The sequence below is a fragment of the Akebia trifoliata genome, chromosome 12, assembly GCF_017979445.1.
Source record: "Akebia trifoliata isolate Shusen 1 chromosome 12, ASM1797944v1, whole genome shotgun sequence".
NCBI classification, from domain to species: domain Eukaryota; kingdom Viridiplantae; phylum Streptophyta; class Magnoliopsida; order Ranunculales; family Lardizabalaceae; genus Akebia; species Akebia trifoliata.
The window spans coordinates 35,968,490-35,995,667 of NC_141386.1; the positions used below are offsets into that span (position 1 = coordinate 35,968,490).

The 27,178-nt window shown below is 35.7% G+C and overlaps 3 protein-coding genes across 3 annotated transcripts; 1 reads left to right on the forward strand and 2 right to left on the reverse strand.

The window, feature by feature from the left end:
• Positions 1-75: 75 nt before the first annotated feature.
• On the reverse strand, positions 76-5,281 carry LOC147389955 (ARM repeat superfamily protein). The gene is made up of 3 exons (XM_086419812.1): positions 5,088-5,281; positions 1,409-3,835; positions 76-1,300 (listed from the first exon to the last, which is right to left on the reverse strand). The coding sequence occupies exons 2-3, from the start codon at positions 3,826-3,828 to the stop codon at positions 1,102-1,104; spliced, it is 2,619 nt and encodes an 872-aa protein (XP_086275938.1). The 5' UTR covers positions 3,829-3,835; positions 5,088-5,281; the 3' UTR covers positions 76-1,101.
• Positions 5,282-8,406: 3,125 nt separating this feature from the next.
• LOC147389956 (Calcium-binding EF hand family protein) lies at positions 8,407-10,751 on the reverse strand. The gene is made up of 6 exons (XM_086418831.1): positions 10,104-10,751; positions 9,669-9,771; positions 9,515-9,580; positions 9,023-9,178; positions 8,829-8,925; positions 8,407-8,735 (listed from the first exon to the last, which is right to left on the reverse strand). The coding sequence occupies exons 1-6, from the start codon at positions 10,615-10,617 to the stop codon at positions 8,607-8,609; spliced, it is 1,065 nt and encodes a 354-aa protein (XP_086274957.1). The 5' UTR covers positions 10,618-10,751; the 3' UTR covers positions 8,407-8,606.
• Positions 10,752-12,331: 1,580 nt separating this feature from the next.
• Positions 12,332-24,766, forward strand: ABCF3 (general control non-repressible 3). Its single transcript, XM_086418004.1, has 18 exons — positions 12,332-12,776; positions 13,578-13,793; positions 14,072-14,267; positions 15,041-15,249; positions 15,586-15,744; positions 17,249-17,377; positions 17,490-17,591; positions 17,756-17,902; positions 18,715-18,777; positions 20,091-20,137; positions 20,294-20,353; positions 21,118-21,200; positions 21,922-22,016; positions 22,302-22,388; positions 23,519-23,606; positions 23,918-24,003; positions 24,189-24,251; positions 24,365-24,766. The coding sequence occupies exons 1-18, from the start codon at positions 12,573-12,575 to the stop codon at positions 24,485-24,487; spliced, it is 2,157 nt and encodes a 718-aa protein (XP_086274130.1). The 5' UTR covers positions 12,332-12,572; the 3' UTR covers positions 24,488-24,766.
• Positions 24,767-27,178: the final 2,412 nt, after the last annotated feature.

Genomic DNA, 27,178 nt, shown 5'->3' on the forward strand with positions numbered 1-27,178 from the left:
TATTTCATCAACAAAATGTAAACCAAAAGAAACCATTATACAGATAAAAATAAATAAATAAGGGGATGCTAGGTTTCCCAGAACCAATATAAGAATTTTCATATCTTCCTTAAAAACTGCAGATAATGCAAAGTTACAGAAAGGATAAATGTTTGTCCTCATACCAAATCTTTGTTTCTTTCGGCACTTTGAAGTCACCAAGCCTGATATATATACCACCCTAATTATGGTAACGAATACAATCTCAATGATTCCACACAGCAAAGCAGACAACCAACCAACCAAAATAACTGGGATTTTAGAAAAAGTAGGGTAAAAAAGAAGAAGCAAGAAACACAGGAGGTAAACATGATTTGATGAATGCATGGCATTGAACATTAACTTAATAGACACCTATACTAATATCGAGCATGATGTGTGATTAATGGAGGATACCAAATGCCCAAGTATTATGTGGGTTAAACCTAAGTCCCACATAAAGAGTGAGTGCATAGAACGAGAGATGATCTGTAACACAACTGTGACTGACACAACAATGCAAGACACTAAAATTTTGCACACAAATAAAAAAAAATTGAGGGCAAGGAGACGCGGACGGACTCTACCACTAGGGGTGGTCATAAACAGCAAGAACACCTCATCCAATTCCCAGGTATTATCCACATCAAACAACTAAGGCTGTTGACTGCTTTCCCATTTGGAAGAACTTGGAACCAGCAGAATAGAAGTCTCCATTAAAGATGAAAAGGACCAGTGCAGACCATGTGACAGTGAAAAAGTGGTCCAAGCTGCGGCTGTTCAACAGAACACAATACCCTCTCTCCCTCCTCCTTCCCCACACTCTCTCCCGGCCCTCAGCCATTTCTGCTAAGTTAGTGGAGGAATATGGGCCATCAATACCCATTTCCTCTGAGAAAGAAAAAAGGAAACCGAACTCCACAGTGACGACGCAAGAGTTAGTCACCAACCAATGACCCCCGACTCCTGTCTTGCAAAAATGGCAAAGACCCGACTCATGGTATGCAATCCCAGACTCCAACTCAACAGACTCGAATGCATGCAGGGACTTCTAAAAGAAGAATATACTAAGAGACAGCATCGTCAACCAGAAACAGCTCGACTGATGGCCAACTTGGCCCATTCAGCAGATTCCTTAATCAAAGGATCATCCGAAGACAAGCATTCATTTAAAAAGTCTTTGCTTGACACAGATTGCTGAATCAAGGGTCCAGCATTACTACCCAGTGTGTCAGCTAGATCACCCAGGACACCAATTGCAGTCTTACTCACCACCTCATCCCTGATTAAAATACAAAACAGAAAAACAGTAAGTAACTACAGGAAAAAAAAAAAGATGACCTATAGAACTAATTTGAGAGAAAGAGGGGTATATTCAACTATGACTCACATGTCCTTTTCCATGTACAAGCTATCCAAGAACTGGAGGACGTGAGGTGCATACGGCATCAGTAACTGAGTCTTTGGAGAATTCTTAAAGCCTTGGAAGATTCCTGAATACGCCTCCAATATTCCATTTCTCAGAAGATTAGTGTACTCCATTATTTCATCATCAGCACCGGCTACATGGGCAGATAGCTCTGCAGCACTTTGCAGCATGGGCATCGCATACATCAAGTACTTCTCAAAGTTCTCTCCTATAGCCAGTGCAATATCACCAAAGCACGAGAAGATGGGCGGCTTCACAGATCGATGCAACTGATTGCTTGACAAGTCCTTGAGGAGCTGTGTCATTATGCCATCACAGTAAGGTAACACCTTCTCCTCCAATGCCCTGCATATGTCCCCAACCACACCGACAGTGATGGCACAAACCTGATACTCCTCAAAATTCTGGAGACCCATTTCAAGATACTTATAGAACTCCTGCATGTACTTTGCAAAGTCTGGGCCTGTTGCATAGGCCAGGGCTCCAATGGCAAGCATGGCCTCCTCATGAACTGTGGCACTTCTGCAAGCGAAGACCCTCAAGAAGAGACCCATCATCTGGTCAGCATACTGCATAAAGAGATACTTTGTTGGCTCAGATGCCCCCAACTTCTGTATGATGACCTGCAAGCACCCACAGAGAAGACCTTGCAACTCAGCTTGCTTCTCCCTCTCATCAGATGAGAGCTTCTGTGCTTCAAGAGTTTGGTGGAGTTCCATCATAATGACAGGAACCAATTGCATGACCATAGGAGCGGTTTCATCAGTTGAACACCTCACAACTTCATTCAAAGACTCGTAAGCAGCAGTCCGGAGTCGGGATTCTCCAGCATCTTCTCTGTGCGTTACAGTAAGAAGGGCTTGAACAATGTCCTGGAAGAAAGGTGTCAAAGGGGAGGATGATGGTCCCATGTCTTCATAACCTTGGGCTAGAAAATAGAGAGCACCACAAGCCTTTTCAGCAACATTGGGAGCATCTTTCATGCTCTGGAGCAGAACAGTGATAATCTGTTGGCAGTTTGCATGTGTAATTATGGGTGTTTCAACCGTCGAACCATGAAGGAATTCAAATATTCTGCCAAGGGTCCAAGCAGTAGTGTCTTTAACATGGTTATTTGGGTCTTTCATCAATGCACTAAGCATGAAGTTTAGAGCAACATTAACAATAGATGTGAGCTTGTCTGGGGATGGACCCTCCAAGATGGAACCAAAGGCATAAGTAGCTGCCTCCCTTTGCCTCCAATCTGGTTTTGTTATGTTCTCTTCAATGAAAGGCATGACGAGCGGGACAACGTCATCCCCTACAGTACGGGCTACCAAACCCAAGCACGTTCCCCCAGCCATAGCAAGGTTCCAAGCCCCTTCATCTTGATCCTGATCCTCTTCTTGCTTAAGAAGGGTCTCCAGTAACATAGGGACGAGAACAGGGAGTGCCTGCTTGATGAAATAAAAGCAAGGAATATCAGAGTCACCACTGAAATCACCTCCATATTCTTCTAAGATATCTATCTCCTCATCACATATGGAGCTCCAAAACTCAATGGCCTGAAGGGCAACGGGCTCCTCATCTTCCCTCACGGCCTTAGCTGTAATATTAAAGATGTCCTGAATATAGGGAGCTAGTTTCTCATAGTAGGTAGAGGAAATGGAGACTAAGCACTCAAAAGCTGCCTGTCGTATCTTCACCTCAGGGGACAGAGTTGCCTCACAAACAACCCTCATGATGTAGTCCCGCTCCATGTCATTTGTGAAATTTGCCTGGGCAAAACTTAAAGCATTATACAGCGCTCGGGTTGCAGCAAGTCTGACATCATTGTTACTCTCTGAAGTGTTCATACCCTGAACTACTGCAGTAAGTATTTTATTTACTTGGTCTTGATCTACCACATCTGAGGAGACTTCCTCACACAAATAACCAAGTGTTTCAAGAGTAGCCTGCTTGACATGAGCTGGAACCTGGTGAATGTTCGATAAGAGCTCTCCTATCAGTTCAGGCCACTGGTTATGTGGCAACTCAATACCTGCAATCTTAGCAATGACCTGTGATGCGGTAGACCGAGCGTCAGGTACACGAGAAGAGAGGGTCTGTAACAAGCAGGTTTTGATTTGGGCCTTTGCAGCAGAATCCAATGACAACCATCTTTGTACAAGCTCGAACTTTCTATGTTGTTCCTTGGCATCCAAGGCATTCTTGAGGATCAAACCGGCTAATTTACGACTCTCAATAGGCTTATCGTCATTTACCAATTCTCCAGAGAGAGAAAGCAAGAAACTGAGAAGGTTTTGTTCCTGATACTGTTTCAAGCTTTCTTCTGCTTGCTTTCGAACTGTACCATCTACAGCTTGCGCATTCAAAAGCAGCTGGGTTACTTCCATTGCCATCTTGTATCTGAAAGGTACATGGATCTTATAAACAATATAGATTTAACAGTGAAAAAGGGGCAGAATTAACAAATTATTCCTAAGAGCATCTCCAACCCATTTCTCTAAATTTTTGCTCCAAATTGGCATCTTCTTCAAATTTGAAGAAGATACTCATCTCCAAACCAATTTGAACTCCAATTGGCCCATTCTCAAAAACACTATTCATACTTTAAAACACTATTCATTCACTTGAAAAAGTTGAAAAGAGAAAGGGACAAAAATGGTACTTAAAACATGTTCCATGAAAAGAGAAGGTCAAAAATGACATTTATGGAAAAGGGATAAAATGGGTATTTAGAAAACATGAATGATGATTTAGAGAGGACCTTCAAAATTTCTCTAGATCTCTATATTTGGAGACGTGAACAGTGATATAGCCGGTTTTCTCTAAAATAGAGACCATTTGGAGTTAGATTCAAACGTCTCCCCCTCCACATTTAGAGTTCCAGAGCTCAGTTGGAGATGCTCTAAACAGTTGAACGGGAGAAAAAAATGACTTAACAGTACAATTCGTAACAAGTAAACTTTCTCAACAATCAATCCACGGATCAATCAGAGTTACTTACAGACAAATAAACAAGGACTAGATATAAAAAAATTAACCTTTACCAATCAGTGGGGATTGTGGATTTGGATAGTCCGAACAAAAACTAACATTATGGAACAGAATGATATATACTCAAAATCAATAAATTTGAGATGTAACTCTCTGTGTGTACTAAAAGATGCCATAAAATCCAGATAGATAAACAGAAAATTCAGTAGTTCTCCAAGTATATAAGCCAGAACAAACAATGATCTAAAAAAAATCTCATAAACACTAATAAAATACCAGTATCAAAATCAAAACAGGATCAAAGGGACCAAAGTCATTCAAATCAAAATCTGATCTTTACTTGAGAAATCTCATCCATCAATCAGTTTCAAGCGCAAACCAACAATAACTACTAAAATTAATTCTTTATTGAATCATCTTCCTTCGAACATCACGATCAAAATCCTACTATGAAACCCCTGAATTAAACGTCCATTACATCAAAATCCCCTAATTCAAAAACCTAGATCATAATAACAGAAGAAAAATCCATATTCATAAAAACAGATCTAAAGTCACTTAAAAACAAAGAAAAATACATCCTTTTCAACCCTAGATCGAGATAACCGCAAAACCAGCAATCTAAACTCTGATCATACGAGAAGGATCTGAAACTACTTACATGGATGTAGTGAAGGTAACTACAACAAAAGAGATCCTCGAGAGACAATCGATGATCGCTGATAGGAAACGCGGCTATGAATCTGTAAAACCCTAGGAGAGAGAAAGAAGGAGAAGGAGAAGGAGAAGGAGAAAGAGAAAGAGAAATTAGAGAACAACTGGTTTTGTGAATGTTTCCCTCTATCACTATGTTTGTCTAATTATTTTATTATTTATATTTATTTGTTTCTGAACTTTTTTTTTATCTTATTTCACGCAGAAAGTATTAGATAGACCCGTTTCTATCATAAATATATGATTGTTGTTCTATCGATTATAAGTCAGTTTGATCAGATGATCCTAACCATCCAATTATAATACCTTTTATTTATTCTTTTTTGATCTTACTCTTCTTAAATAACTACATACAGTGATTTTTGTAGATAAGGCCCACTTATGTATAGTAGAGTTGCATGTAACTTAAATAATATAATAGTACCGGGAGTACAACATCTTCACGTTAATTTAATTATTGATTTTTATTACCACAGCCTCCTCTTATCTTTTTTTTCTTTTCTCGCTTTTTACGGTTATATATTCGAATGATCGTTCTTTCTGCGCTCTTTCAGGTTTAGGGTTTCTTATGAGTTAGGAGAAGGACCCATCCGGCCACGCTGGTGCGTACTTTTTCGTCAATTTCTCAAAGACTAATTTATCGCGAGAATTTGAATACAAGATGACTTCCATTTATGGAGTTAGCACTTAATTACTAACCATAATTAGGGCACACGTTAACAGAATCCATCTGTCAAAACGATAGCAAATAAAGACTTGTTCTTCCAAAAAGTAAAAAAATTTAATTTAATTTATAGATATAAAAATAAAAGTAATTTAGATTAAATTTATGAATAATGATTTTTTGAACCCCCTCTTACATACGCCCCCAACATAATCATTAAAAAAAAATTGTGTATCCTGGGACAAATAATCTACAATTCTGTGAAGGGGACGTTAGATTATCACGACTCAAAATTTATATATGTTTTTTTTTTCATTTGACTGATGATAATTTGATATTCTTATTTTAAACACTCCTTAACCTAGCAGTTATAGAATCATAAATATTTTTTTTTTGTATCTCAAAACAAAAGAATCTACAATTCTATGATGAGAGGTACAAAGAGCGTATTTAAAAAAGATCATCAGATTATCATGACTTTTTTTATTCTTAATAAATATAAATTCATTCAATCAAATTGAACCAAGGTCCACCACAGTTCAACTAATATAATACATTTTCAATTGAATCATTGGTTCGATTTACGAAACATTGGTTATTAATGTTAAAATATCATTCATTTGGCATTGCTTACGATAAAGCTCTTGAGTCCATCTCTCTATATATATATATATCATGGCATTGTCTTTTCTATTTGATTTTAGAATAAAAGCTAGAGTTTTAGAATGGATTTGAAGTCAAAAGCTATCTAGCTAGGCCAACTTTTGGATTATGACTTTGTAGATGGTGCCATCGACTAGGATTCCATATAGAGAATCCTTCTTGTTAATCCTAAGTCGCTTAGAATTGAAACCATCATATTTGTTTAGTTTCAATTCTCATTCATTTCAGGTCTGATTCTTATATAAGTGGAATATTCTAAATTGCCAAGAATCATCGTTGATTCCAATTCTCAAGACTTGGATGTGACAAAAATAAATCATATAGTAATAAGATTTAGGGCACACGTTAAAGTGTAATAAATACATTTTGGAAGTTAGATTTTGAGGGTATTTTAATAATAAAAAAAAAATTAAGGGGCAATTTCGATACATAATTCAAATTTTAAAGTACATTTATTGCACTTTAACGTGTAAGATTTTACATCTTTTTCCAACACAAAATATGATAAAACACTTTCTATCAATCAGTATAAAGTTTTTTAAGAACACAACACAATATCTACAAAAGCATTAACAACATAATTGTGATTTATTTTAGTAAAGAGACACTCTAAGGCTTTTATTTATATTTATTTTCAAAATTTAAATTCATCTTTCTCATCAAATAATAAACTTTTAGAAGAGCACTTAAAACTTGAATACATAGTTTATATGGGTACTTAATAGTGATTTTTATAATATCTATTAACTCTAAAAGATCGGAAAAACTTTCATCCATCGACAGCGTAACATATAAAGAAAAGTAAAAAATAAAAATTGATTTTAGTACTTGTTGGATAGAATCAAATCTGTTTGATTTTTTGTAGACCAAAGTTTAATTGAGTATAAAAGGGATTCAGAACTAAGGTTTTCGATTTTGACTCCAATTCCGATCTCAATAAAATGAGTAGCCATTGACACTTTTAGATGTACCATCTAATCATAAAAAGCAAGGACCCCTATCATAATGTGGACGCTGATGTGGCAGTTGACAAAAGGATCGGACTGGAATTGATCCAATAAGTTTAGGATCCTACTCTAATTGGATCTTGATATTAGTATCCAAAACCGAACCAATAACAACCAGGTTGGCTCCTTATCGAATCAGAAAATGATTGATCCATAATCAATCCAATAAGATATTGGATCATAAACTTACCTGATTGGATCCTTACCAGAATCTAAATCCTCGATACAGATCCAAAGTTATTGGATGAGAACGAATCTGATTTCGGTCCGATCAGATCCATGGATAGCTCTAGTAAAGCAAAGTATTCTCGTCTGCAACTCGTGAGAACTTCGATATATTGCTTGCTTCAGCGATATCTCATACCTACGTTGGTTTCCAGGATGTAGAGTTTGTACCGTGTCCGATACTTGAAAGTTTTCTTATCTATATCTGGATATCGTAACAACTGAGAAAGCCCCCCTTAAAGAGAGTTTGTAAAAGATATATAATAACAACAAATAGCCAATTGGCCTTATTGAGTTATTTTTCAGTACGTGGGCCAATGTTTAAATAAAGTTGCTTAGGGGTTGATTGGTGATATGCACATGGTTGGTCATTTTTACTAAGTATGATTGATTACTATATTGAGAAATAATACGACACAAAGGAATCGTTTGATGCATGCAACCTTAAAATAAGGCCTTCGATTTGTTTCTTTGTGATGTGATGATCAGGAAACGAGTGATTTTTTGCTCACAGCCCAGCACTAGTTTGACATGGCATGGATGACGTAAGTAATAGAGAAAAAAATTCTCTCTCTTATCATGGACATTTTCTGTCCACAAATTTTAATTTTAAGATTTCAAATTTTGAAAAAAATCATGGGTCCCACATAGATTATTATATTGGAAATCGAACACCACATCCTTTTAGATTTCATTTGGGTTGATCCCTGTCTCATTACATGTTGGGCCCTTAAAATTTTCTTGTATAAAATTATCATTATTTTACAATTGATGAGCAACAATAACGATTCCTATCCCTCTTCTTGAGATCAAAACAATCTGAAATATGCTGAAAGTAATCTTGATTGTAGGAATCCTAGAAATGAAAATTGATTAGTTGTTCCAACTTGCAATAAGCAGCCAAGGATCACCGGAATTCGTCGTGGAAATCATCTTCATCGTCAAACTCATTTTCCTTAACTACTGTACTATAGAAAACATGTGGGTGATCGAGCATCTCGTTAAGTGTTAGCTTTCCATCTCTATCATCATCAGCCTAAATCATGTTAAGGGACAAATTAGAGATTCTAAGATCAAAATCCATAATAATAAAATTTTACCATTATATATAATTAAGATAATAACTGACCTCATGGATTAGGTACTTTGTGTAATATCTAGCATAAGAGAGCTCTCCAGGGTAAAGATGATGAATGATGGGCCTCAGTTCTCGTTCGGACAAGAATCTGCCAATTAAGGTAGAAAAAAGGCTTAAGGTAAGAGGCTAAAAAAAAACAAAAACTCACGACATGAGAGTATAAAGATCAAGAGAAAGGTACTTACTTGTCCATGTTCACGTCAAGCTCTGCAAATTTTTCTTCAGCATTAGGTACATCATCCCCACCGCTTTCGAATTCATAGTAATTCCTATAAGTGTCATAAGCTCGATCACGAAATTCAACAAAATTGAGTTTTCCATCTTTGTCGTTGTCCATTCCTCTGTGCATCAAACAAGATTAGCATAGCAAGAAAAGTGATTAAGAATCAACTCGAAAATAAGCCAAGAAATCTGACTTTATTATATAAACAAGATTTCTTTTCCTCTGACTTCATCATCATCATCAAAACCTTATCCCATTACATACAATCCTAGTAAGTTGGAATGTGTAAATTGATGATTATAAAAGAACAAGAGAAAAATCGAATAGATCAAGCAATGAGAGCACATTATATAGTTTGGGAGAGATTTGATAATTTACATCTCAAACTCAATCTGTTTAAATTATTATTATGAGAACATGGAGATAGAAATGTGGGAAATATGAAAAAAATTACCGAATTTTTTCTTTCAGCAACCATATTTGAATTCTTTCATTGTCACTCTCTTCAGGGTGCAATAAACTGCAAGAAAAAAAAGAAGAGAAGAAGATGATTTTGCAGCTCAAAGCAAACAAGAAACATGAAGAAGCATGTTTGAATTAAACCTTACTCATTAAATTCTGTGAAATTGAGAAATCCGTTACCGTCTACATCTGCATTAACGAATTGTTCCTTCCACCGTCTGGCTTGACCATGCTCGATATCGTTACTATCTGGTATCGAAATTTTTCGTTAGAATACAATTAGAAATTATGCTGTTTTATGTCTGCTTTTCCTTGGTTGAGCATGTTTTATATCTGTAGTTTTACACTATAATCATCAAGCCAAACCATGAAGAATTTCATTGTTGATGTTTTCAAGAGAGCTCTCTTACTAGCTAGCTAGCTATCATGGCTTAAAAGGACCACTAATCTTCAAAGATTGTTCTAATTAGGCAGAATGTTTGCTCGCATATATAGATTAATCTATCAGAACTATTGAACCTTGGCTCTGCTTTGTTTAGGTTAGGATCTAAACTAATCCAATAAAAATGCAAGATGTATACCTATGTTTTCGTCGGAAAATTGAGGGAGATATTCCTTTAGAGTAATTGATTCATCCCCATCCTTATCATGCTCCCTCATCTCTCTCTGGGTCCTGTAAATCAATTGTTCAATCGCTTGCTTTACATTCCAAGCCTCTAATTCCTTCAAACTAACCGTCCCATCTTCGGGTGACCTATCTAACAAAGGAAACAAAATTTGCAATCTCCCGGTTAAGTTTAACTGCCCCGTCTCGCTAAAATACTCCTCTGGATCCTCCAACACATCGGAAAATGGATTAGACTCCCAACTAGAAGGAAATTTTGAATTTTGATCAAATTTCTGGTTACGCGATCCTCCTTCTTGGATTAATCTCTCCAATTGTCTGACTAATGGGTCAAATGGTGCATGGGTGTCCCTGTCGCCGAAGCGGCGATTCAAGCTAAGGTGGGCTTGACCCTTTTGAGGAGTTGAAGAGAAGGTGAGAAGGATGAGGATGGCGGTGGCGAGGAGGAAGTAGACCACTGCCAACGTCATTTTTTTTCCCGGCTGGGCCGGAGGAGGATGTCAATAGTGGTGAGGGATTTGGTTGTTGGGTTGTTGAATGATAAAGATGAGTGGGGAGAAGAGAAGTTGGTGTTCTCTTCTTTTGTTGGTATGGAAGGAAGAAAAGAAAAAAAAAACGGTTAAATACCGTTGTATAGGAGTGGTGTATGGAGCAATGTTTGGTTTTACACTTTTGAATGCGTTGTGTTCCAGCTCAGCCATAATAAACATTCAAAATGGAACTTTTCTAATCTCCAACTCTGTTGGACGCACAGCGTGTCCAACGGGCGTTGATGGGAGGAACATCATTGACTTTCTAGAGATCAGTGACCGCACGTTTTCCAAGGATCATGCAGATCTTGATAGTCATTACATTACATATACCTAGTTCAATCACCCCCTTTTTTCATTCCTAATATCGTACTCTTTTTTCGCTACCATGATGTGTTTTAGAATCATAGAATGTTTCTATGGTTCTGATCACAACCCAACGTAAGCTCAGTGTTGAATGAAGTTTTATAAGAAGTCACTTTAGCATTTTTCTTTTGAAGATGGACATAGCAAATGGTAAATTTTTTTATTTATTTATTTTAAAGTTAATAAAATTTTATGCAACATCCCTTGACATTCAACCACGTTTTTGACCCAAGTTTGATTTGGGTAATAGTTGACTTTCTTAATGACTCCTCATTTGGATTAAATGACAAACTCATCAAATTGATGATCTTAACAATTTGAATCATTGATCATAATAATTTATATTGAAATATTAAGATCGATGATTGTAACTTAGTCAATCTTGACAATTTAAAAGTTGATCTCGATGATTATGTTTAAACGTCAAGATTAACGATTTACAATCTTGGTCTCGACAATTGTAAAAGGTGATCTCGATGATTGGAATATTAAAGAAGAAAAATGTGATCTTAACAATCTTTTGAATTGGTGATCCTCGCAACTCATATCATCCATCTCATGAATTGACAAGGGTGAGGTAACATTAAAAAAAAAAAGTTAATAAATGAACCATCAAATTATGTCGAAAAAATTATGAGGATTCAGAGTAATTTCACCTGTTTTCAAATTTCTAAATATGGAAATGGATACTTCCGAATAAAAGTTCTATTGTTTTTTAAAATGTAGATACCGTCTATATAATTATCCGTCATTAAATACAAAGGGGAAAGAGGACTTTTTAAGGGTTTCTCTTTGTTATCACCGTTCATTTTTTTTAAATACCCATTATATATTTTTTGTTTTTTTAAAATGTTACCCAATCTTCAAATTTCTAAATATGGAAATGGATACTTCTGAACAAAAGTTCAATTATTTTTTAAAATGTAGATACCGTCTGTATAATTATCCATCATTAAATACAGAAGGAAAAGAAGACTTTTTAAGGGTTTTTCTATGTCATCACCGTTCATCTTTTTTAAATACCTATTATATTTTTTTTATTTTTTGAAATGTCATTTTTATTTTATCTTTTCATGCAACATATTTTAAATACAATTTTTATCCTTCACTTATAATATTTTCTTTTTATTTTTGTAAGTGAGTGAATAATATTTTTCTAATAGAATGCAGACCTCTTCCGTGCTGTGCATTAAGTAATTTTTCCTAAAATAAATTTTCTATCGGAACAGTAATGTTCGTATGTGGAATAAACTTGTCTCTGTTAGCAAACAACCCTATTGTATAAGCTCTTCGGCGAAGCCTTGATAGCCTAAAAACTATAAAATCTTAAAAAGACATACAGTCGTCTCTCCTACTCTGCCTCTCTTTCCCCTCTTCTTAGTGACATAAATTTCTCTGATAGTGTTCTGTTTTTCAGAAATATCTCTGTTTCTCCAATAATTTTACGTTTTTTTTTTTTTTTTAAATCTCTACAAATCTTCTTCTTCTTCTTCTTCTTCTCTCATATTGTCTGAAATTTGTATGCGAGAATGGTTGATGTTGCGAGCTCTGTTGTTTATCAAGTTTTGGGTGAAAGATCTCAAGATGTCGATCAGCCCATCATGGATTACATAATCAATGTTCTTGCAGACGAAGATTTTGACTTCGGTCTCGAAGGAGAGGGGGCTTTTGATGCCATCGGAGAGCTCCTTGTCGACTCTGGTTGTGTTCATGATGATTCCGAAGGGCGCTTTGTAAGAAAAAAAAAGTTCCAATTTTTTTTTCGTATCATTCGTTTTTGAGATAATAAATAACGATTGAACTGTCCAAAAATTGGCCAAAACTTTATAATTCCCAATGCACAGCTTAGGGTTTTAATTTGGTGTTCGTTTCTTATAATTTTAGTGGATTTTCTGCATTGGATTAATTATTTATCTTACTTGTTATTATTTATTGTAGTTTCTGATTATAATTTGCAAAGTTTCAGTTTTGTTCATCTTCTTCATTTCTAGATAATAACGAAAAAATTGTCCAAACATTTGCGACAAGTTTACAATTCCCAATGCACAATTTATGGCTTTAATTTGGTATTCATTTCATATAATTTTAGTGGATTTTCTGCATTGGGTTAATTATTTACTGAAGAATTTCTTACTTGCTATTGTACCTGTAGTTTCTGACTATAATTTTCTAAGTTGGTCCTGTCCAAATGCAACAAATCCGTAAAGCAAATTTTAAAATAGCATTTGGGTGGGGTGGGGGGGGGGGGGGTGTTCTGTCTAAAATCTTCAAATTCCCAAGGAGTGGAATTACCCAGATATATTTCTTAATTGCAGTTTTCACGACTTATTTTAAAATCGTCTAATCCTTTGTCACTGGACAGTAGGTTCTTTATTCAACAAAAAAAACAAAGGATCTGTTGTATGTCTCACAAACTTCAATAAAAACACCCAAAAACTTGAACAAAATGGCTTGTATATTAGGTTAGGTTTGGAATAATGCTTTGAAGAGTCAAGCCTTGCTCTGTGTGCTAAGGTGTTTTTCCTGAAATGTAGGTTTGCGGGAAACTATCGGAAAAATTTGGAAACCATGGGTTGGTAAAAAGTAAACCAGCTGTACGAAGCTTGGCAGCACCATTGCGAATGTTTGATGGAATGGATGAGGAGGAAGCTCCAAAGAAACAACCCGAGGTGCTGGATGGTCCTGTGTTGACTGAACGTGATCGGGCAAAACTTGAAAGAAGAAAGAGAAAAGAGGAGCGCCAAAGAGAGGTGAGATCTCTGTTAGACTTACATATGAGATGTATGAGTTCTTGAATTAGTTTTGTCCTGTCTAAAAATACACCATTTTTCTTGGAACTCAGCTGAATTGGCCTGGTTTCTGCCTGGTTGTAGTTTTGAGTCCAAACTCCTTTTTCCTTCAATGAAAAAGTAATAGATCGAGTTCCAATTTCCAAGCTAGCTCCAAGTTTCTCATCATTCTTCAGCACTCTGTAAATATATATCTAATTCCATTATCTATTTATGTTCTATGATTTGATACCGAACAGCAAGAATATCAAATGCATTTAGCGGAGATGGAAGCAGCTAATGCAGGGATGCCTGTTGTGTGTGTAAATCATGATGGTGGTGGCACGGATGCACCCGCTATCAAAGATATCCATATGGAGAACTTTAGCGTCTCTATTGGTGGTCGTGAGCTCATTACAGATGGCTCAGTAACGCTTTCTTTTGGCCGGCATTACGGTGAGTTGTTTAATTTTCCAATCTACCTAGCAGAGAAAGTTCATCTTTGCCATTGCGATTTTTCCTGCGTTCTTTGAAATATGGGTTTAACTTTTCAATTTTCTAGTTCACACATACTTGAAATAATAATAATTCCAAACCAATTGTTTTTGCTGGTATGCATTAGTTTTCATTGGTTTTCGTGTAATGTATACCACCAGATAGCATACTTGGCTGATTTATTTACATCTAGGATGGTCTTTGAAGTATTTTCCAGTCCTATAAGCTTGAAAATTAAAGACAATGTTTCACTTGAGTGGTTTGATGATATTTTACTAAAAAAATATGGGTCTTCTAGAGTCGGGAGAGACTCATTGTTATGCATTTTTGGGCTTAAATAAAAGACAATGCGTGAGAGATTGCTTTGAAGTATTGAACTTTGAATTCAATTTTTTGATAACCGTTGAAGTTTAAATTCAATTGGTACTTCTTTCCAATTGTTGAAACTCCACTGTTATTACTCTGCCACCTAAAACATGGCTAGTTCTATTTCCTTTTGTTGTTGTTCTTTTTTTCCCCAACCATAAGCCCAAAGCATGGTCGCCCTTCGTTAGTTTTTTAACTTCTATATCTTTGGTTGAACACATAGTACTAGCTTTATATTCTGCTTCAATTACTTGATGAAAAGTATGGTTTTTGTTTACAAGTTCAGTGAAGGTCTGACTATTTACTGGTTCTTCACCATCTCTAATTGGGTTTTGATGGCTGCTTACCACACTGTACACTTTAAACAGGCCTCGTTGGGAGAAATGGTACAGGAAAAACAACATTTCTCAGGTATATGGCTATGCATGCAATTGATGGTATTCCGAAGAACTGCCAGATATTACATGTGGAGCAAGAAGTTGTGGGCGATGATACATCAGCCTTGCAATGTGTTCTCAACGCTGACATTGAAAGGACCCAACTCTTGGAAGAGGAAGCTTCTCTACTTGCACTACAGGTTTGAATAGCTGGCCTTTTTTTTTCCCTCTCCTTTATCTTTTTATTTTTTGAGAAGTAATAGCTTGGTCATTTCAAATTAGAGAAACATTTTTTTGACTGAAGTGCCAACTTAGTTAAGTGGTAAGACGTGTGGAATGTTATTTCCATGTCCTAGGTTCAAACCCCCTTGAACCCAACTTCATTTGCCAACCACTAACCTTATAACTATATATGTATATTGCTTACTGTAATTTGGAGATTTGACATTCTATTGTGTTCACCTTTTGGATTTGTTAGACCTACTTTGCCATTTTATAAATTGATCAAATTTCCTGAAATTGTTATTGTCTTGAAGAGAGAGATGGAGTTTGAGGATGCAATAGAACAAATCAATGGGAAGCTTAATGGAGGGATGGACAAAGATACCCTGTCACAGAGGCTTGAGCAGATATATAAAAGGCTTGACTTTATTGATGCCTATGCTGCAGAGTCACGTGCAGCTTCCATTCTCGCGGTCAGTTCTCAATTGTTTTTTCGTTGGTGTCCCACTTTATATTCATCTCACAGAAAATTTTGATGTCTTTGCAACACCTGATATTTTTTGCTTCATATGAATTATCTGGACCCTTTAAAACTCCCATGGTGCCCCAGTTAGGCATGAGAAGACATGGGTAAGGGCTCCATGTTGGGTATAACTCAGCACTACCCGATAAAAAAAAACAATATTTAAAATCATGAAATTATTTTAACAAATTTTAAGAAAAATGTTAAAAATAATATTATATTAACATTATAGGCTTCTCCCAATAATCTAAGATCTTGGTTTATGCAAGTTGACACTATCACCCTTACCCATACCCATACCTAGGTAACAAAGAAAATAACTATCCAACATGAATTTCTTTTGACATGTGTTGGTTTTTTGCTTCTTAGAAAAATATGAGGTGGTGCAAGTTTGACCCTGTAGCTCTTACCCATACCTAGGTAAAATAGAAAATAAGTATCCACCGTGAAATTTCTTTTGACATGCATTTGATTTTGGCTTGCTAGAGAAATATGGCTCTATGATGTTGACAACTTTCTCATTCCGTATCAGTTTTACATTGCATCTTTGCAATTACCGTAAGTTATTTTTTGGGGTGGAGAATGGTTGGTTGGGGAATTCTGAAAATATAGTTGAAGCTGTCAGCTTGGTTGGAAATCATTGAAGCTGCGGATAAGGAAGAAAGAGAACATATGAGAAATATAAGAGAAACTGATAGTGAAATATACTGCTTGAGTGTGGTTTAGGGTTGTGTGTGAGAATTAAATCTCTGTTGGAACCCAAATGGTTCAGAGCCTATGACAAGGGAAAGTCTGTGTGACCTGCATGAAGAACTTGGTTCAATTGGACTAACTTGGATTTTTCAGGCACATTATATATTATTCGATATGGTATTGCACACGTGCCCGGACTTGACTGAGTAATGGGAAGCTCTGTGCAATCTCTGATTTTAATTTTAATTTTAATCTTCTTATTTTCAGTTGATCATTTGGATTAGGGATCAGTCAGACTCCTTCTCTGCAAGCCTTTATTTAGCATGTTGCATTGGTGTTTGAATGGTGAAGAAATAGAAGAAGAAAGAAACATAGTCTGAAATAGAGGCATATGGTTATTTTAGCAGAGGAGCAAAGCATGAACATCTTGTCTAGGGTCATCTGTTTGAGATTGTGCATGTTTCACACATGGTTTCCTAATTAAGTCCGTTTGCTAAAATTGTCTGTCCTACGCATATTACAGGGTACTCATGCCATCACAATGTGACATGGTTATCATCTACTGTTTAGCAGCTATATTGTTAAAGTTTTCATAAAATATTACTTATATTTCTGTGACCCAGTCCCCTAAGATATGGTGTATAAGCGTCTGTCTCTTTGAACCGTTCCCATGCCTGACACATGTACCCTTAACATATGCTACAATTTCTGCACTGTAATTACTCTGTGATTAATATTCTACATCCATCTAAAATTTTCAGGGTCTTAGTTTCACTCCAGAAATGCAACGGAAGGCTACAAAAACCTTTTCTGGAGGATGGAGAATGCGAGTTGCTCTTGCTCGTGCATTGTTTATAGAACCTGATTTGTTACTGCTTGATGAACCCACAGTATGCTTCTCCTGAAATGTGTTGCAGGGTGTACCTTCTAATTGGAAAGATTATGGTTATACCTTTTATTTGGAACATTTAAGGTTAAAATACTTGCATTTCTTCTTTACAGAACCATCTTGATCTCCATGCTGTTTTATGGCTGGAATCATACCTTGTGAAATGGCCCAAGACATTTATAGTTGTTTCTCATGCTAGAGAGTTCCTGAACACGGTATTACTCTCTCTTTAATCCTTGAACATTCTTCTTCGGTAATGTTCATTTATTTACTTTTTGTTTGGTAGAAATGTTCATTTCTTTAATACTTGATTGTTGTAATGTTTACGAGATCGTCTCTTCTTGTTTCAATTCTTTTTTTTTTTTGTATGTGTGTGCAGGTAGTTACAGATATTCTTCATTTACATGGACAAAAACTAGCTTCCTACAAAGGAGACTATGATACCTTCGAGAGGACTCGTGAGGAACAGCTTAAGAACCAACAGAAAGCCTTTGAGTCAAGTGAACGTGCAAAATCACATATGCAGGTTTTTGTTTTTGCAGAATTACAGTTGGAATGATGCTATAGTGTTTCTATTTTGTTTGCATTTATGTTGTGCTATGATGAAATTAAGTTGATGCGTTGTTCCACTGTTCTAGTTATGTTTCAAAGTTTCTTTCATTTTTGAACCGCTTGGGCAGACCATTCTGATTTTGTCCAAGACCAGAATGAAATATTGAATATTTCGGATTGCCTCGGAATGTTTCAATTGAGGCCGTTTCAGTTTCTCTCTTGACCAAAACATTGCCTCAAGATGAGATTTTAAACCTTGATTCTAGTTGTGAATGAATGCATGTGATCAAAGTATTGCAGAGACCTGGGGTGTCAGTCACTGAGATAGCTGATCCTCTTAGTGTCTCCAATACTTTCATATACAATATCCTGTAGTGTTGGAACAACTCTTCAGATCTTTTTTTTTTTGTTGAAATGGAGCTGATTTAGAAATGTTGGGATACTGCAGCTGAACCTCACTTTTAAATATTTTAAGTGGCATAGATGAATCAGCCAGCTTAGCGATGTGAACCTGAGCTCCTTTTATATTTTTTTCTATTTTAATTGCTAAACTCAGTTTTTTTTTTATAATTTGAACACCATGAGATCTTTTAGGGTGCTACCTTGTTTGAGCCATCCATATACAATCTTCAACTTTCTTCTTGATAAATGAAAGGGAGTTGTTACCTAATGTAAAAAAGGCTGCAAACTTTTAAAATTAGATGATCTCATTTCTTGTCAGAATTTTTTTTTTTCACTTATAAAGTTTTGCATGCATAACATCCTGTCCGTAATCTTTGACTGCAGGCTTTTATTGATAAGTTCCGCTACAATGCAAAACGGGCATCACTTGTTCAGTCAAGAATAAAGGTGCTTATTACCATTGGCCCTATATTGAGTTTAAGCCTTCTTATAACCTATCTAATCAACACAGAACTCGTTGTGAATTTACTCATTTGTTAGGATCTAGGCTCAGAGTCCAAATTTTTAATTAATAAAAGATCAACATTTTTTTCCCTTCACTTGGTTCAGTAGAACTCTAATCTGGTACTCAAGTCTGAGTGTGAACATTGGGAAAGATTTATTTATTTATTTATTTTTTGATATCTTGAGTACCCGTGCCTCTTAGAGCACACAACCAATCTCACAGGGCACTCATGTCCTTCCACACGTACCAGGTGTAGTGGGATAAATCCCAGGGGGTGGCCACCAAGGAGGGAATCAAATTCAGGACCTCCGCTTTTGGAGACGTGGTCCTGGCCATATCATCAACCCCTTGTTGGTTAAATGGGAAAGAGTATATATAAGAGGGAGGGAGGGATTGGGTTGCATGGACCCAAGGACCACCGGCCACCTATCTATGTGGACCGCATGTCCATGTGGCACCCAAAAACATGATCGGGTGCTACGTGGACATAGAGCACAAAATTTTAGGAACTCTAAAAAAGGTTTTTTTTTTTCACATTGGTCAACACATTTTACATTTTGGAGTTTAATGGCCATCCATGTTTGAAGCCTTTGGCCAGGCTAAAAAAGTTTGTTTATTTTTTTATTTTAATCCTAATCTAAACCATAAATGCTAGAGGGCTGAGGTGTCATTTGGGCAACTGTGTTAGTCCACGTGGTCCTTCTGTCCATATAGCCTTTTTCCATATATATATATATATATAGGGGACGGTTCAGCAGCCCTAAAATTTGCCAAGTTTGGTGCCAAACATTTTTCAAAATATGGGTTAGAAGCTTTGGACTGAGCTGATTTTTTGTGAGGATGATCTCTATGATGAGGAGATCATCCTCACCAAAAATCAGCCTATTCCAAAACTTATAACCCCATCAAAAGTGATTTACAAAAATTGGACGGTCCACGATTCTTCAACTTGTAAACTAGGGTTAGAAGTTTCAAAATGAGCTGATTCTTTGTGAGGATGATCTCTTCACCGTAGAGATCATCCTCACAAAAAATCAGCCTATTCCAAAACTTCTAACCCCATCAAAAGTGATTTACAAAAAATGTTTGGCACAAAACTTGGCAAACTTTAGGGCTGCCGAACCGCTCCCATATATATATATATACACTGAGCCATGATGCCTTTCCTACAATGAGATTATGCTCGTCACTTAAAATCCTGATTATATGAAATATTTTTGTTTCCTATGATTGCTTTACTTTTAATATTCTTCAGGCATTAGAGCGAATGGGTCATGTGGATGAAGTCATCAATGATCCTGAGTATGCACCATTTTCTTTAACTTATGTTCTCATGATCGATCCAATCATTTCAGCATCCTCTAGACTTAATATGTTTCATTATGCTGTTATTCATCCTGTTAATTTCCCCATCTTAACTTTAACTCTGCAAGTTTCTAATATTCTGTTTCTATGCAGTTACAAGTTTGAGTTCCCGACACCAGATGACAGACCAGGCCCCCCAATAATAAGTTTCAGGTTTGATTAACAGAGTTTATAATGCAGCTGTTACTTGAAATAGTTCTCTCCTATGCTCTGGTTCTCAGGGAGTAGTTATCACAAACTTATCATAAGGATTTATTTCTTAGTCTATTGCAATAAATAAGAATTTTTAAGTTACCAATACTACATTTAGTTACTAATATTAGATAGTGTAAAAATTTAGTAAAAGTTGAAAATTTAGGTTTCAGGTCCCTTTATATAGATCTACAGAAATAAGAATGACTGAAATTAAAGGCAGGGAACTTATCTAAGTGAGAAAGTTAATAGCCTTTAGTTAAAGAAAGGAAAATGACTCTGCCGTGCAAGGAAATTAATAGAAAATAGAAGAGATACTAAAGCAGAGATAGGTAGGATATAAGACATAAATGTTGCAAACATGGTTCCACTCATGATCATTTTCAATTTTGCTGGAGTTTGGATTGATAAAAGCAGACTAACTCTATCATGAGCAAAGGGTTGGAATTAGAACTAAAATGTGGTTACTCTATTCTAGTTTTTATTTTATTTTCATTTTTAGAGGTATGTTAGTATGTTTACTAATCTAACTTTGAAAGGTTCTATTCCGTGCTCCAGTTATACTAAATATTCATTTCTCAATAATGATTCTGTTTGTTTGTCTTTTCTTTTCTGTTTTCTCCCAAAATGGGATAATTTCATTCCCTGCTTACCTAATATTTATATTTCATATTTACTTGAGTGCCCTTTTGAATGTATTTTTATATATGTTACTTGCATTGCAGTGATGCTTCGTTTGGTTATCCTGGGGGCCCTTTATTGTTCAAGAATTTGAATTTTGGTATAGATCTTGACAGTCGCATAGCAAGTAAGGATTTTACTTCAAACACTTTTTTTTTGTTTTTGTTTTTGTTTTTCTAATACGATGTCATAGAGTGCTGAATGCTCTGAACGTGATTGTGAGCGCAAACCTTAAACTTTCACACTTTTATTGTGTGCTTTTGGATGTACCAAAATTAGACAAATGTAGTCTTTTAAAATCATCTCTTTCTAAACCTATCTTATTAAGGGGTTGTTTGGATGGTTTAAATGATTTCATGCTAAAATGAGGTCATGGAAATTTGCCAAAAATACATTAAAGGGCATTTGGGTAATTTCTTACATAGATACATTGTGCAAGCCTTGTAATTATCATGCATGTGGCCAGTTGAATGAATCTTGTTCTGCAATCCACATCATTTTTGGTCTTCTTAATCTTAATACTATGTAAATTATATGATATCACATCTTTTTGTACTTCAATTGAACTGTAAGGATGTCTTCCCCTACCAGGTATCCTGAGGTGGTTATGTTCACCTCCTCTAGTCTGTGGGGGAGGGGGGGATTCAGACACCATGTCCTTGTCTGATTTAAGACGAAGGACAGGGCTAGTGTCTTTCATTGGTTCTCTATTTTCTGATATAAAATTAGGAATTTTATGGCATTTTGTGGTTCATCTAGAAGTTGGTTTTTATTTAATGTCTACTTTATCAAGCATTCCCCCTTTACTTTTGGTTTCTAAATTTGGGTATTCAATTTTTTTTCTCCAGTGGTTGGCCCAAATGGTATTGGCAAGTCAACCATACTCAAATTAATTTCAGGGGAACTTCAGCCGAGCTCTGGGACAGTTTTCCGTTCAGCTAAGGTCTATCTCTCTCTCTCTCTCTCTCACACACACACACACACACACACAAAGGGATGTTCCACTCTCATTATATGCTATAGTATACTAAGGGGCATTAGACCTTTTTCAGCTTTCGCAGATAATTGAAAAGCCCTTGTTTAAATAGCATTGGCATTTTGTTTTCCATCTCAAATTCATGATATTTCTACCAATAATTCATTTGATTGAGAATGATACGTACAAAGTTAATGCTGATCTTTATATGCTTTAAGCTGATGGGAACTTATTGTGGTTTGCTTTGTACAGGTTCGAATTGCTGTGTTTAGTCAGCACCATGTTGACGGGCTGGATTTATCTTCAAATCCCCTTCTATACATGATGCGCTGCTTCCCGGTGGGTTCCTATTGCTTACGTGGTATTCATTGTATTAGGTTTTTTATTTATTTATGGAGATTAGGTTTGTTTATATTTCCCCAAAATATACCTAGACACATCCATTTCTTTTTTTGCAATTTTTTTATTTATTTATAACGGAGGTGAAACATATCCATTTCCATCGGGACCAAAGTGAAACATTATACCTAGCTCTGTTATATCATTATTTTAAAGTTGGCAGATTGAGATTGTTGTTTTCTTGTCAAGAGGAGGATCCTTTGGTGTTTGATTCCATTTGGCCATATTTTAGGGGAATGGAAAGAAAAAAATATGCTGAAGGATGTTCGAGGGGATTGAACACTCACTTTAGGAGGTTTTAATTAGTATTTTGGGGTTTTTATTTTAATATATGAAGGAAAGTTTGCAAAGATTCAGAAGGGTTTTCTTTGAAGAAATGAAGAGTTATAGTGGAAATGGGTAATGGGTGTCCTTGTATTTGGAATTTGCTTGAGGTAGGTGTCCTTGACCTTCTCAGTTGCAATAAAAATTTACTTATAAAAAATGATAAAAATCTGCCACTCTCTGACATGAATCCAAACGAGTTAATTAGAATTAAAAAAGACATAACTGAGGAATCAAATTTTTTAATTTTTTTATATGAATGAGGAGCCAATTTATATCATTTTTATGATTAATATATATGAATTAAATGGGTTAATGCTTATAAAAAAAAAATTAAATGGGTTAATTACCTGTATAATCTAATTTTCAAAAAATTGGAACATTTTAATTAAAGATATTAATCAGTGAGTAAAATTTTAGAAAAAAAGGAAGTGGTGACTTATAATTTAAAAAAATTATTTATTTTCCTCTTATTCTATTATGTACTTGCGTTTAAAAATATAATTCCTGCTCCCCTTATTTTTAGTCGGCATTATCTCTTCATTTTAATATGGAAATCAGACTCTCAGATAGATGCATCACCACATGCACTATTTTAAAATATTTCCACATTAATGGAAACACTGAAAGTTAATTTAGAATCATGTTTATAATTTAGAGTTCATATTTGGGAGTGGTGTGTGTGAGTTGTTACAATTTTTATCTGGAATAGGCACCCTTGGAATGAACCTTTTTTTTTTTTTCAGGGAGTGCCAGAACAAAAGCTTCGATCCCATTTAGGTTCTTTAGGTGTAACTGGCAATCTTGCTCTTCAACCAATGTACACGTTGTCAGGTATTTGTCTCTTACATTCCCCTTCTATAAAGAAATGTTTGAATCAATAGTCAAGATCTTGGATTCATTTTGGAACTTGAGAAGTACAGTTTCTGTTTGATTGGATTGAGTGTTTGTGAAGCTTGGTTTTTATTGTTTCATACATCCAAGCTTGAACTTTAAATTCTGAGCATGGCTATACAGTTGAATTCTGAGTCGATCAGTAAGTCTGGACTATGTTCTAAATCAGGACAAGTTGATTGATATCCTTATAATTGTTCTGTCAAACCGTTCCCAATTGTGCTAATATTTTGGTCTGAATGACATTTCAGGTGGTCAGAAAAGCAGAGTTGCATTTGCAAAGATAACATTCAAAAAACCTCATATTATTCTACTTGATGAACCATCAAATCATCTTGTAAGTATATCGAGATACATTGCATTTTGTGTGTGTTTTGGTTGAACCATGAAATTCAATGTTGCATATTTGTTTGTTGAGTGACTTGCTTTGCAGAAGATTTTGCATAAAATTAGCAAAACTAACTGAGAAACGCAACATGCGTTTGAATTTTTATTTATTTATTTATTTTTTGTGTAAAACAGGATTTGGATGCTGTGGAGGCGCTTATACAGGGTCTGGTTCTCTTCCAAGGGGGTGTACTGATGGTATCATTCACACCTCTCCCACTTAGCCATTAACCTTATAAAGCTTTTATTTTCCTAAATAATTGGTTCCCTATCCCCACTTAGATATTAACCTTCTCGAACTGCTTTTGCAGGTAAGTCATGACGAGCATCTGATATCTGGAAGTGTTGGGGAGCTGTGGGCGGTATCTGATGGCAAGGTTGCACCATTCCTTGGGGATTTCCAGGATTACAAGAAGATGCTCAAGTCCTCTTAACTCTGTACCAGAACACCTAAGTTTCATCTCTCTGGTGCTGCAATGGACTAGACAGACTGCAGTTTGATGCTTAATATTGATGAATTATGATATCGATACTCACTGTTTGTACTCCTGTGGGGTCCATTTGTTGTTCTAAAGAGTTGATGTTCATGTTGAGGGAGATATGTTTTGCATTTATAGATGGTTTTTGAATTTATGGGTGGCTTAAGACGAGAGTTTGAGCCGGTCCTTGTTTCTAAGACTTTGAGGCCAAATAAATCGGTTCTTTAGAGTTCATGACCATTGATTATATTTTTCTTGCTTTTTTAACTTTATTATATTAAATTTTTTTTTTTTTAAAGGTTTTTTTTTATTTTTATTAAAGTTCTTATGCCTTTTTATTAAATTGAACCTTTTTTTTTTTTTTTACTTGGCCAAACTAAAATTGAAAAGAGAACAAAACAAAAGAGAAGAGTTGAAAGGAGAGAGAGAGAGAGAGCATGCGTATCCGGGGAATCGAACCCCGGTCAGTACCGTGGGAGGGAACTATGATACCACTACACTAGGTGCGCTAATTGCTTATTTTCAGAATTGTTTTAGTTTAAATTAAAATGACAAAACTGATTAGCAAAAAAGAGTGATCCATTGGAACAATCATGCACAACATAGACTGACAGATGTCATCTACAACAATACATGCGACGAAGCATCGTATCGATCCCTAAAAGGCCGACAAAAATCCTTCAAATTACCATATTTTGGCATGGTCCATTGGTTGCCAAAGCAGCAGCACCACCCCCATATTCTTTTGTGCTTTTTACAATAAAATCCACATCTCTCTCTCTCTTTAGGGTAGGGGTTGAAAACCATATATATATATTAATTATATTATAGATGAAATCTTGGAATAAAAATCTGTGAAAATGGACAATTCGAGTATGCAGCTAGTCTCTCTTTCTAGGACAACACGAAAACCCCATTTCTGATTTATTTTTACTTTGCATCACTGAGGAGCTCGACCCAATATCTGTCCACAACATCGTCCAAAGTCACCAATCAGGAATAGAAGACAAAGTATACAAAAATGGCCAAAATGTCTTTCCAACTGATATTTGTTTATTTATTTTTTGAGTCATGCAGGAGTGACACCTTGATGTGGTGGCGCCTGTATGTCCGTAGATGCGTTTTATTTGTATCTCGTAGAAAATGCATCTACGAACATACACAAGCCACCACGTCAAGATGTCCCCCGTGTGTCTCCCACTGAGGTCACTCCACCATTAATCTTATTTTTTGGAGTGATGATTTCAGCTGCACAACTTGGGAATTAAAATACTTCTTCTGGATATCTGATTTGATGTTACCAATCTAAGCTCCTGAAATATAATCAAATCCCAGTAAGTTAAATCGTGATTGGAGAGTTGTGTTTTTTTTTTCTTTCTTTTTAAGTGTAATACTTATATAATTAGAGTTGAATTGGGTTCAAATCTTCTCTTTTCTAGCAAAATTTTGGAAATAATTTAATAGGTCTCTTTTGTGGACTTGCAACTTGCATTAAGATGGCTAATTAAGAGAGTCGTAAGTTGGATTCTAAAAATACTATAGACGGCAACTATCATAATTTAAAAGATTGTAAGTTAAAATGGGCCAATTCTATAGATTGAGTGAGTAGGTCACAGAATAGGCCCAAAAGGTGTTCATTTTAATGTTGGCTAGATTTGTATCAAAATTTTCCTTGTTCTTCTATACATCTTTCTTTGTCCTCACTAAATTCTTAAATAATTTGGTGTTTTATTTCAGTTGGTATTTATTTAGATTTGTTACAATTAAGAAGGTATTTCTTTTGAGTTGTGATAATCTGTCTTACCCACGTGCATGCTCAATCGACACCCTTGACATGACATGTTTGGGAACCATAGATCTACTCTTCTAAGGATACAGAAATGCACTTTTTTATAGGGAAGTGCAGTTCTGCATCCAAGGAGAGCAGATCTATGGTTCCCGAACACGTCACGTCATGGGTATCGATTGAGTATGCCACGTGGGTAAGTCAGATTATCACGATTCATTTCTTTTAGATTAAGGACCTTCAAAACCACTCTTCACACTTCAAACTCTATTAGGAAAAAGAAAAAAAAAACCATTTCTACAATAGTCATATTTCTTGCAGAAAATGGATTTTGCAAAATTTCTCCTTGCATCAAACTGAAGCTTGAGTTTGCATTTGAGATCAATCTTGTTTATGAAATTTCTCAAGACACACTAGGTTTTCTCTGTCCTCGGGCTCATAATTGAAACCTGATTTTATGTATCATCAAAGCCTTACTCCAAAAGTTTGAGATTGTTTGAGCAGATCTTGTTCTTGACTTCTATAAATCTGAAAAAGGGAAGGGAAGGGAATTGATGCTGCTGTGGTTAGCTCAAATCATGGTCTCTTGTCATTGCACATTTTATTTTTGTTAAGAAAATTTTAAGAGATAAAAATGCTATTGTTTTAGAAAAATGCTGAAATAACATTGAAATTGACATTGCTTCACACATTGCTGATGTGGATGTGTGTGTAGAATCATGTATGCTTTTCATCAAGAAACGAGTGAGAAGCATCTATGGTTATGTGCACACTAATGTTTGGAACGTTGTCAATTTCAATGTTACTCCAACACAACTCTTTATTTTATGATAGATTATTTTGCATTAATGAATCTATTG

Bases quoted from the DNA above. Each gene is read 5' to 3' on its own strand.
- LOC147389955 (XM_086419812.1), bottom strand. From the start codon at position 3,828: ATGGCAATGGAAGTAACCCAGCTGCTTTTGAATGCGCAAGCTGTAGAT. The intron at 1,301-1,408 runs GTGAGTCATAGT...TATTTTAATCAG, and splicing joins TTGTACATGGAAAAGGACAT to GGATGAGGTGGTGAGTAAGA.
- LOC147389956 (XM_086418831.1), bottom strand. From the start codon at position 10,617: ATGACGTTGGCAGTGGTCTACTTCCTCCTCGCCACCGCCATCCTCATC. The intron at 9,179-9,514 runs GTAATTTTTTTC...TTTGATGCACAG, and splicing joins TTGCTGAAAGAAAAAATTCG to AGGAATGGACAACGACAAAG. The intron at 8,926-9,022 runs GTAAGTACCTTT...CTTAATTGGCAG, and splicing joins CTTGACGTGAACATGGACAA to ATTCTTGTCCGAACGAGAAC.
- ABCF3 (XM_086418004.1), top strand. From the start codon at position 12,573: ATGGTTGATGTTGCGAGCTCTGTTGTTTATCAAGTTTTGGGTGAAAGA. The intron at 12,777-13,577 runs GTAAGAAAAAAA...CCTGAAATGTAG, and splicing joins ATGATTCCGAAGGGCGCTTT to GTTTGCGGGAAACTATCGGA. The intron at 20,138-20,293 runs GTATGCACCATT...GTTTCTATGCAG, and splicing joins GAAGTCATCAATGATCCTGA to TTACAAGTTTGAGTTCCCGA.